At 31.4% G+C, this 12,265-nt stretch overlaps 1 protein-coding gene across 1 annotated transcript in view; it reads right to left on the bottom strand.

The window, feature by feature from the left end:
* Window positions 1–12,265, bottom strand: part of Brinp3 (BMP/retinoic acid inducible neural specific 3) — a 410,156-nt gene that overhangs the window by 174,584 nt on the left and 223,307 nt on the right. The window contains 1 exon segment of the mRNA XM_047520984.1: window positions 458–648. Coding sequence (XP_047376940.1) covers window positions 458–648 — 191 coding nt within the window.

Below are 12,265 nucleotides of genomic sequence, written 5' to 3'. Positions count from 1 at the left end.
TGGTATATTTTACCTTTAGAAGTTTACAACCATGTACTTAAACTTCTTCACTGTATCTCAAAAACATTAGACCTGGATTTCTTGATGCTTATTTTGTGCTATTGACAACTTTGAGCCTAATAAATCTCCTTTTTGTGATATTATTTTTAAACTAATAAAATTACAAAACAAATATATGTCATTACAATAAAGTTGTACCCAGATATACTTTGTCAAAGAGTCTGTGCACCGCAGGGTAAACTTAGAAAATTCAAATATATTTATTTCAATTATACTTGGCCATGAAAAACCATGACTCATTATTCAAGGAGAAAATTATGTCAAAGTGCATATGATTTCATCTTAAACATATTAAATAACTTGGAATGAAAGGAAATGCAAAATATATTTTTATAATGTGATGGTCAAAATCAACAGTTTAAGGCATCAGGCAATGCTGGAATGAACTCATTCATACCTTTATGGCAGTGGATGCAATTTGAATGTGGTGAAGTCTCCGAAGGGTGCTGTCCCTGTCAATGAAGTAGGAAGCAGCAAGTTGATGGAGGGTCTCCAGGGTGACAGAAGAGCTGTTGGTGCTGGTATCGCTTCCTTCTGATCGCTTGCTCAGCTTCCGCTTGTCCACAAAAATTGTGAGTGACTCCTCTCCTGCATTAATAATAATTCAAATTATTCCATTTCCACTTAAAAATCAATACTTCATTGTTCGACAAATGAGTATACTTAGAAGGCAAAAAAGTTTTATAATTTTTAAAAAATTTATGAATATTTCCCAAATACCTAGAAAAGGGGCAGGGATGTTGAAGATTTTAAATATACACTATCAAATTGCACAACAATTTCTCTGGACTTCACTGAGTTTCTCATGTAGTACGGCTTACCTAATATTCATATGTCATGAAAGCAAATTAAAATATATAAAATGAACTTAGGTAGCATTGTGCGGAACGGTAATAATCCAGAAAAATTTTATCACAGAACAACATATCAAAATAGAAACATGAAAAAAAACAGAAGTTTTCAATTGCACCTTTAAAATGCAGAGAAACTATAGTTATTCATATATGTATATATAGTTATGAAATCTACAAAAGAATTCATTCCTTATGATGTATTAAAATACAGTATATTAATAAACTCTTTGGAAATCACTAAACTCCACGAAAGATATAGATACTGGCAATGAATTCTCAATTGTGAAATTTAAAGTAAATTATAATTCAGCTGTTTTCAATGTTCAAATGTTAACAAAAAATATACATGTCACTTAAGTTAGATAAGAAGAAATCACGATCCTTAGACTTTCATACTATTGGATATTCATCTCGCATGTACGTGACAAGCTTGCTCCTCTCTCTCAGGCACCCATCTGTTCCACTGGCATTATGCCCATATACAAATTGACAAGCTGGTTTATAAAAGGCCGAATAAGATCATCTATTTAAGCAGTTAACATTTCCCCTCTATCTTACAAAAGGTACCACTTGTAAAATGACATAGCTCAGGTGATAAAACCAGTTGTAAGAGCTCCAGTGTCGCTACAAGAGATGAGGTTAATGCGTATCAGAGTAAGATGTCAACAAATATTTATGAAAATTATGTTCCCAGTTTTGTATGTGGACCCCAACACGCATACTAGAAGTCAAGCTTGCCAAGTAGAATAGCCAAAGAAAAATTGTCAAGATTGTGAAGTAGGTAAGTCTAATCGCAACAGGATTACTTCATGTGCACAATGAACAGTTTTGGGATGGGCTTCAGAAAGTGAAAGGATGTACACATAAAATGCTATAGAAACAAAAAGCTCCAACAATTATTTACCACTGGAAAAGGACAACACTGTGTAGAAATTGGGTGGAATATGTCTCAGAATGATCATTGAATCTAAAAAAACTCACCCTTATGCCACAATACACACCACAGGGTTGTGTGGATCCAAGAACTCCCAACACAGCTTTATCAGTGATACAGGAAGGGTGTCTCAGAAAGATTAAAAATAAAATGAAAATCTAAATAAAAATGAAGCAAAGGTAATGATTCTGACCTGAGCGCTTGTAGAATTCAGGCCAAAAATTATTAAATGAGGAAAAAGAGAGGCTCTAAGTGTGCAGTTCATTGAAACCTGAGAAATTGCTTTAATAACACTTTTCATGGAGCAGAAAATACAAGGACAATAGACCTGCACTGCTAATATTATGAGACTTTAATACAAATACCTTAAGCCTAACTAGATCTTGGGGTGATAAAGAAAAAAAAAAACAAACAAGTAAACATATAAAAACTGCTAATAGTCTTCTATACAACCTAGTCCTCAGGAACTTATAGGTAAATATTGAACCTTATATTAATAGTAGCTGGGAAAATTTACTTTCAAGTAGTTATATTGAAGTAAAAATAGCTTATTTTCATAAATTGATGTTCAAGAGTACACAGAATATATACAAGATGATGATAAATGAATTCTTTGTAAATTACAAAAATCTGAAAAACAAATATAGTATCATTCACCAACTATATAAAATAAAACTAAAATTTCATAAAAAATAAGACCTGTATATGGATAAAATCCATGTAATATTTGAATATGGGATATTCAATGAAAAAAAATTATAAATTTTCAAGAAAATCATTTTCACATCAGAATGTCAAGGATTCAGCTAAGGCAGTGCTCAGAGAAATACTCATAACCTTAACTATATATTACATACATTATGAAAAAAAATTAACTATCTAAAACAAAAGGAAATATGACAAAAGTAATACTATGTAATATAGAAACAAATAGCTAAAGAAGTAAAGCATCTATTCATGAGTTTTTAAAAATAATAGAAATTATGAATCCAAAAGTAGCTTGTTTCAGAAGAAAAACAAGAAAATATGACAATAGTCAACCTACTTTTTTCAATGAAGAGAGAGAAGAGCAAAAAGAATCAACATATAATGAAACAAATATTTTTTTAAAAATATGACAAGAATTGTTTCTAAAACATTTTACAAATAGTTGTCACAGTACACCTGCAGACACACAAACACCAACACACACATACAAAAGACCCAACTGACTTCACAGGAAAATTCTGCCAAAACTTTAAAGATCTAAACATTGTATATTCCTGGAAATGTTTCCAGGCATATGAAGTGAAGGAAATCTCCAATTTCATTTTTATAAGATTGTAAAATTGGCACAAATATCTGAAAAAGATCACAAATATATGCAACAGATAATATTACAATTTATAAATATTGCAAATCATAAATAAAGCAATAGCAAACTGTATGAAACTATAAATTTGAAAATCTCATGTTATAACCCAGTAGGATTGTCCCAGCTAGTACACACGTGGATCAATAATAGGAAACTGTTAATATTTATCAATTCAGCCTATAAATATATTTAAAGATAAAAAATTCTGATTGCCACAATGCTTAACTGTATTTGATGGATAATTATAACTATTCTGGACTGACTACTCAGGAATTAATAAATTAGGTATCAGTGCATAGTTCTTCAAAATGATAAAATATGTGATCCTCAGCTTTAGAGCCAACACATCACTTGATGGTACAACCATGAAAGTATTCCATTCCAAATCAGAACCAGACAAACATACCCCCAGGTGGTACTCCTATTTTATATAATAATAGGTACACCAAAATCCAAATATAATTTTATAAATAATATAAGTGTAGTACAAATTAGTGCAATAAAGTTAGGAATAAACACTTAGAACTTTGATTCTTTGCAGGTAATATGTTCATACATGTGTAAAACTCAGAGAAATCAATGAATAGATTACTGTACATTGTAACAGAATTTACTGAGGCAAAAATCAAAATTAAAATATTACAAACTAAATATAAAACTGTTAACAACTTATGAGTAGTAATGGATAAGGCACATTAAAACAGCAAGAAAATGCAAAATGTATATTAGCAAAATTTAAAGCAAACCTGAAATTTGTAAAATAGTCCTTAATAGATGGTATGATTTAGAAAAAAATCCCTACTCATAACATTAAATCATGTCAAATTATTTTCAGTTAATGTATAATTGTAATGTGATTTAAAAAATAAGCAGGTCATGTACATAAAGTAGTATAGTATTAATACATGAAAATTAGACAAATGGAATGGAAATAATCCTTAAAATAACAAATACATAAGTAAAATTAGCATAAAATAAGACTGGAGATTAATTGACTAGGGAAAGGTAAACTTTTACTAAATAAAACTGCGACAACTAGTCATTTCAAAAATTAACAGCATGATTGTATACAAGATAAACTCCAAGACATAAAAGATATGAACGTTTAGTGAAAAGAAAACATTCAACTACTAGAAAAATAACATGAAAACAGATTGACAAAAGCATTCATATTAAGAATCCAAAAGTTAAACACAAAAAAATAACAAATCAGATAAAACCAGATTGTTTTCTATCACAAAACACTATAAATAATAAAAATTTTACACTTGTAAAAGTATATTTAAAACACATAACAGGCAAAGTGTTAATCTCTCTACAATTTTAAGAGCTCCTAAAAACTCAAGGAAAAGAAAAACAATATTCAGAAAGGAAAACAGGAAAAGACAGGAAAAAAAATGCTCAGGTAAGAAAAGATAAAAACGGTTCACATAAATTTGAAAAGATTATCTAAGCCACAGTCTAAGAAACACAAACTAAAAATACTTTTTAAATTATTTGACTCTTCTGGAATTTGCCAACACTCCAAATTTTAAGAAGCTAAACAAAGATATTGGAAAACCACAAGCAAGAAAGCCCTCTGAGACAGTGCCAGTAGGATTGTGAAATGGTAGAGTTCAGAGGAAGGGAAAATTGGCAGTAGTTTGTAATAATTGACTCAGCAATCCCACTTCTCAAAATCTCCAAAGAAACACTGTAGAAAATCCTCAGATGATTTTCTCCCTATGGTTTCATCTTTAGCATTTGGAAACAACACAAATACCTACCGGTAGAAATAAAGCATGTTATAACCATCTGGAAAAATACTGTGCAGCCACGAAAAAGCAGGAAGGATAATATCTACACATTGACATGAAGAAAGTCAAGTGAATAAAATGTTTCACAAGGAACTTTGTAAATAATAAAAGAAAAGGGAAACATATAAATATACATGCGTACTTTTTATTTAAAAAGAATAACAAATACTGGAAGGATTAACCAAATATTTTCATAAATATTTACCTAAAGGGAGAGCAAAGGAATAGGATGGAATAATGCCTTTGGAAATACCTTGCCATGGTGTTTAAGCACTGAAAGTCTTTTAAGAAGATAATCTTTTATATATATAAAAGAAGATTAAATAGAAAAGCCGTGCACAAAAGTTAATCATCCCTGATTGTATATCAAGTTCATAAAATAATTAAGTTATTTGAGAACATAGACTTTGAATGTAAATCAGTGTGGGGGAAATATTCTGAAGACATATAAAACTATAAAGAATCAACAAAACAATATCTTCTGGATCGTGAGTAGAAACAATAGTTGTAGTAGGTATGATTTTACACAGTATATGGCTACAATTGAGTGTATCAGAATTCATTGTAGAAGTCTCCCTCTAATTATCATAGTGGCTTGAGTGTTCACAATTCTCATTGCACATTGGGCCAGATTTAAAACACATTAACTAATAATACAAATTTTTCTTAATTGGCAAGTTCGTGACTAATATTATGGCAAAAATGGAATTCTAGATTATCCCTCAGTTCCCAGATGATTCTATATGGAAAATATAGTATAAATTTTGAGGAAGCATCCAGTTACGGTCTTGCTGCATTCACATTGTTTTCTGCAGATTTCTGTATTTAGAAGGAACCTTACAAGTTCTTTTTAGAAATAATATATAATATCTTCTTCAATTCAGTAATGTATTAAATTCAAAACATTGTCTCAATTGACTAAGTAGATATTAGTTTTGCCTTCTGAAGATGCAAGAAGGCCATTTAAATATGTGAAGAAATTCATTTTCACTGTCTCCCTTTATATGGTAGTGAATTTTCTCATTACTGGAGATGTTCAAACATTAATTGAAAACTATGTTGTTGAGCAGAATAGATAATTAAACCACTAGAAGAGATTCTTTCACTGGATTATGAGGTCCTGGAAGACAGAAAAATGTAGAATTAGTTATTATAGTTTAGACATAATTGTTCCAACTTTTATAGTCAAACATATTTGGGTTCTCATGCTGGCTTTAATTTAGTGATTGAATGATCTTGAATGATACTAGGTAAGAATCGGTTTCCTCTTATGTACCTTAAGCACATGAATTCTTTCCTCAAGAGCAGCTGTGTGAAACAGATCTTTGTAAAGAGTCTAGGTTCTGATTCAAACACAGCAAGAATTCAAAAGTTGTGCACGTGCTATTATTCTGTTTTATTCACCACAATTCTTTAGAACCTTATAATGCAACTCTCTCTATACCTAGACATTTCTAGTCATTTTAGCTCTTTTGCCTTCTTTGTGATGAATGGAAGCCTCCCTTTCCACTTTTTTTTACAAATTCATTATCTCTGTCCAATGATCTGCAGCCATATCCAGAGTAATGTTCTTCTAATGCAGTTCTCTGAACTTCTTCATATGACTCCAGGTGAGTAACACTTCACCCCAATGGAAAAAAGACAGTAAATCCTTATTTTAAAACATCAGTAAAAATTGACTTAAGATTTTTTTTCAAATATCAGTCTGCTCTACAACAAAATTGGCAAGTGACATGTAGCAAGAACCAGTGATCACTGTTTCAGAAATGACTTCACTGTACCAGTATGAAAGAAAACAAGAAAAACAAATATGTGTTTAAGCAAAGATGAATGTAGGGAAATGGTGATCTAAATCATCATGAAAACATGATAAAAAATTATTTTGATTTTTACAATAGCAATATTTGTAAGTTACAGATTTTTTTTGTCTTCTTGTACTCTGCAGAATAAATATAGATTTAATACAATAAAGAATATCTAATAAAAATATTGTTACAGATCTTAGCATTGTTAAGTAATTCTACTATTTTATGTCGTGACACCTTGAATTAAATGATTCCTGAGGCAATATGATACAACAATGTGAGAGATAAATATTTTTTTAATTGTTTATATGGGCACATCCTGATGGCACATCCTCCCTCCACTGGATGACCTTGGATGTAGGTAAAGTTGCACATGCTATTAGCATCCCAGTCTCCAAAACAGAGGGAATATCCTTCTCAATTTGTTGGGAATATTAAACAATATATTTGCTCTATAGAACCTGGCAGGACACATTTTATGTGTACAATCAATGTTGATTTCATCTATTTTCCTGTTTTTAATGGAAGCTCTCAGTTAATGAGGAGGTTTCAATTTTTCATAAGCAAGAACTTCAGATTATAGCATTTCATTTCAGGAATCTGAACTTCATCCAAATTGTTTTCTAGCAGATTTTGAAATCAAGATATTTGGGATTATTAAAGAGAGTAGGGAGTTATCATTTCCAATAGCCTCCTAAGGAGAATACATTCCAAAATTGCTCACGATTCTTCTCCATAGTAAACCATGTATGGAAAAGCTTCCCTTGTGCCCTGTAGTGAAGCATGTGAGGCAACTTAAAGCTGCAGCCTAAATTACTGCAACTGTTCTTTTATGAATGCCCTGTTTTAAGCCCTTATTTACAATAGACAAGACAACTGTTGAGGTAAGCTGGCTAGCTTATGTTAAAGTACAAGCATTGAAAATCACTGATTGTTAAATATGTAAGATTTCTTTGCAAGACCTTTCAATCTACATGGAGAATAGGTCTCTCTCTCCTGCTCTCAGATCCATTTTTTTAATTATACACTACTACTATGCTTTTGTGATATTTACATTCTTAACATTACTTAAGATTTTTATAGTCTTGAGACAAGAGTATAGACTCAACTTTTACTGTAAATTTGCCCAAAATATTCAATTATAAAATTTCATCAGAATTCTATGTAAATGGCATGCAACACTCAGATTTAAACAATCAACTAAAATATTGTGTTCAAGATAATTTTTTCAAAGCAGCTGTAGATCATAAGCATGACATGTGTTCCAAAGGATATTCACACATTTTGTAAAAACCAAATGTGATTATTTTGAATATGATTCAACATTCTGAGTCCGTTAGAATGTGAAAAGGATTAATGATTGTGGATATAAAAAGATGTGATTATTCTATACAGAAATCATGCAGCTGTGTCTTATCCAAGTAAAACTGTGATGTTTATGGACATAAAAACACATATTCAAGGATACTTTCATAGAGAATGAAACAAATAGAATCACAGTTTTAATGTCATGTCCTTATTAGCTTATTGGACTAGATACTTCTGGTTATGCTATGACCCCTACAATGATGGTTTTCTTTTTTCTTCCTGTCCTGGTATTCAAATCATCTGAGTCCATTAGAATCATAAATTGTAGAACTTTCACACTATTTTTTATTTGATTTTCTAATTCTCATTTATATATATATGTATATATATATATGATTTTTAAGGATATAAATACTATTCTAAAAAAAATTTTAAATGATGAATAAGAGAGAGATTAAATAAGTCCTAGGGTTAAATCGATAAGAATGGTGTGGTAGTCTGTATTACTCTTTGTAATTATTCACTGCTCCATCATGGATACAAACATACACACATGGATTAATGGTCCATTGTAGAGAAGAACAACGACCAGTTCATGAATATGTTTTCTTTTTCTTCATTGTGGTTTTGGAAGGGAAAATGCTTTGTTCAGTGAAATTCAAGTATACCAGATGTCCGCCTCTATCTAGTGTAAGTTTGACAGGCATCCTAGTTGCACTTCTCTTGTGTTTTCCCTCTGCTAGGATGACTGCATGTTCCAAAGGGGCATCTCTTTCCATTTGATTTCCAGAATGAGAAGTCACACGGAGCGGAAACACAGGGTAGTTACAACAGCTGATATGTAACATTATAGCAATTAATATTGTGATACACAGAGGGGGCTTTTTTATTCCCCTACAATGAAGTTAACTTTTATTGATTGGCCATATTTTATTCTATTTATTTTTTGATTGCTCCTACCTTCGTGTTAGTATACATGTCACCTAGAAAAAAGTTTGCATTTATGGTAGATATCACGTTGTCATTCAACTTCCTCACACTTGAAAAATCTTATTGTGATGCCTGTTTTGCTTTAGTGTGAGTTTTACTTATTTTCAAAAATTCTACTTGAGATAATATATTTTCCCCAGGAATAAACTTTATAAATATGTCTTAAATGTAATTATAGGATTTATATTTGATATATTTGATATGACATTTTACCTCAAAATGTCATCCCAATTTCGGCAATGAGAGATACATTATTCTTTGTATTAATGTCTATGAAATTTGGGGTATTGTCTTTTTGAGATCATATTCAGTTTTCTCTTTTACTTTGTTACTCCCAACTCATCATCATCCTTCCACATGTTAATGGTATCCATTCCAGTATCATTCTACTAATAGAGTGTTGTGGGGGGAAAGATCATATTTTAGAAGCAAATAGACTCAGGAAATAAGCAGTCATAGAAAAAATAGGTTTCTGGCATGATTCAGAACCAAATATACAAAGACAGTTAAAAAAGAACAGACATGTTGGCTTAACACCATCTGCAAGGTAATATGGAAAGAAACATCAAGACTTATACAAATGCTTTGCAAAGCATCCTGAGAGAAAGCAATGGACCTATAATTATTAACAGTTACTTCCAAGACAAAACTAAAATTTTTTTTCTGAATATATTTGCACAGAGGCATAATACTCCAGGTAGTATAATTAGGTGGGGAGAAAAACACATTAGAACTAGATCTAAGGTTAGGTATCAATGAATCTACCCTGAGTAAAATATTAAAGTTTCTTTAATTTTGAAGTTGTTTACAAACAATATTAAATGCATATTTTTGAATATTTAGTTATAGAATTCAGTATAGTTACAAAGTTCTGGTATTATTTTGGGGAGATTACTTTTCAGAAGTGAGATTTCTGGAACAGTAGAATATATTTGAAATTTATATGGGTACTACAAAGTGCTGTTCAAACTTAATGTGCATATAAATCACCTATCTTTTTGAAATTTTGATTCAGATTCAATAATCTGTGACAGAATCTGAGATGCTGCCTTTCTCACAAGCTCCAAGATGATGTTGGTGCTGTTAGCTCATGGACCACACTCAAGTACTGAGGCTCTAAACCACAATAACATTTATTACCAATTTAATGTTTGTCTTTGTCAGTGACCTGAGTTGTTCTCTAAAGGAGATTTTTGGCATTTGAACTGTCATAAGTAACTCAGTGTATATACATCAAACAAGGGATACATGATTTATCTAACCCATCAATGTGCTATATAAAAGAAACAGAAAAAAAATATAATCACATGTCTGATACTCCGCAACTTAACATTTATCTTTTCTCTTGGTTTCTGGAAACACTATTACAAAGATGGGTTAACCTAGCAAATTTAATCTCAATTTTTCTCTGTCATTATTATTTCCACAAATGCTTTTAAATCATTTGAGTAAATAATTACCATGTAAGCTACTAAAATTAATTAGCAACACTGCTTTAACTGCAGATCTTTCATTTTCTTTATCAGAGAAAGAGAGAGAGAGGAAGGAAGGGAGGGAGGGAAGGAAAGAGGGAGAGAGAGAGAGACAGAGAGAGAGAGCATGAGAAGTGTGCAAGCACTTGTGGAGGAGAGGGAGAGACACTGATAGAATTAATCTGAAGAAGTGTAAGCACATACTGAGTGTTTTTGTTTGTTTGCTTTTGTTGTTGTTTTTTGGTTTTTTTTGTTTTTTTTTTTTGATACAGGGGATTGAACTCAGGGACATTTGACCACTGAGCCACATCCAGCCCTATTTTGTATTTTATTGAGAGACAGGGTCTCAATGAGTTGCTGAGTTGCTCAGAGCCTTGCTAAAAATGCTGAGGCTGGCCTTGAACTCCTATGTCAGCCTTCCCAGTTGCTGCAAATACAGGCATGTGCTACCAAGCCTGGCTCTTATTTAGTTTTAAATATCAATATAGTAGTCCTTTTTCTCTTTTATTGCCATTTATTTGATGATTCCCTAGGATAGCAAACTTTGGAAAATATTTCTTTTCCTTTCTTTACAGTTTTTACTTAACCATTAATTCCCAAGTTTTCATTTCTGTGACTATTCCAATGAAATCAACACAGGTATCATGAAAATAAGTTGAATACAGTAATCTACAGCTTATATATGTTTTACATATATATATATATATGTATATATATATATATATATGAATATATGTTATTATGGTTTAGTCATTAGGTGCCACCCAAAGCTCATGTGTAAGGCAGTGTAAGAAAGTTTAGAGGTGGAATGACTGGGTTATGAGAGCCTGAACTTAATCAGTGCATTAGCACCACTCCCATGGGATTAACTGTGTTGTAACTGCAGGCAGGTAGGCTGTGGCTGGAGGAGTTGGTCAATGGGGGGCATGCCTTTGGAGTACATATTTTGTGAACTGAATTTAGTCTCTCTCAGCTTCCTGGTGTCCTGCCCTGAGGAGTATTCCTGCCAAATCCTTCCACCATGATGTTCTACTTCACTTCTGGCTCAGAGTAATGGAGTTGGCTGCTTATGGACTGACACCTGAAACAGTAAGCCCCCAAATAAACTTTTTCTTCCTCTAATTGTTCTTGTCAGATCTTTTGGTTGCATCAGCAAAAAAGTTGACCAAAACATATGGATACAAAAATACGTTAAAATGGCTCTAATCCCTCACCTATTAATTTTTTCAAAAGAATTGACCTCTGAAATCATAATTAATTATTTCAAAGTTATAATTAGTAAGCTTGTTGCTCAATTTAAGTTTTTACTGGGCATTCCATGCCCAAGATTATAAGAGAAAATGAGTTAAAATGAAATATATATTCCAATAAAATAAGCAATTCTTTATATTTTCAAGTGATTATTGATATTTATTTAAGAAATAAATTTATATATATTTGCTGATTTGCTTACTCAATTATGTTATAGTTAAACTAAAGTAAATCTGTACTTCTTAAGAAGAGAATAAGTGAAAATGAGAATGACAGTTGTTAATTGATTTCGAAAAAGGTGGTATATGGCAGAGAATTAAAACACTCCATGAAAACATTATATAGAACATAATTTGAATAGAGAAAAGTGAGAATTGACTATTTTTAAAATTAAGTGAGGATATTTGAAATTCTTATGGGGATGTAACAATATTGAAAATT

The sequence above is a fragment of the Sciurus carolinensis genome, chromosome 12 (genome assembly GCF_902686445.1).
Source record: "Sciurus carolinensis chromosome 12, mSciCar1.2, whole genome shotgun sequence".
NCBI lineage: Eukaryota > Metazoa > Chordata > Mammalia > Rodentia > Sciuridae > Sciurus > Sciurus carolinensis.
This window is presented reverse-complemented; position numbering and strand designations above follow the sequence as displayed.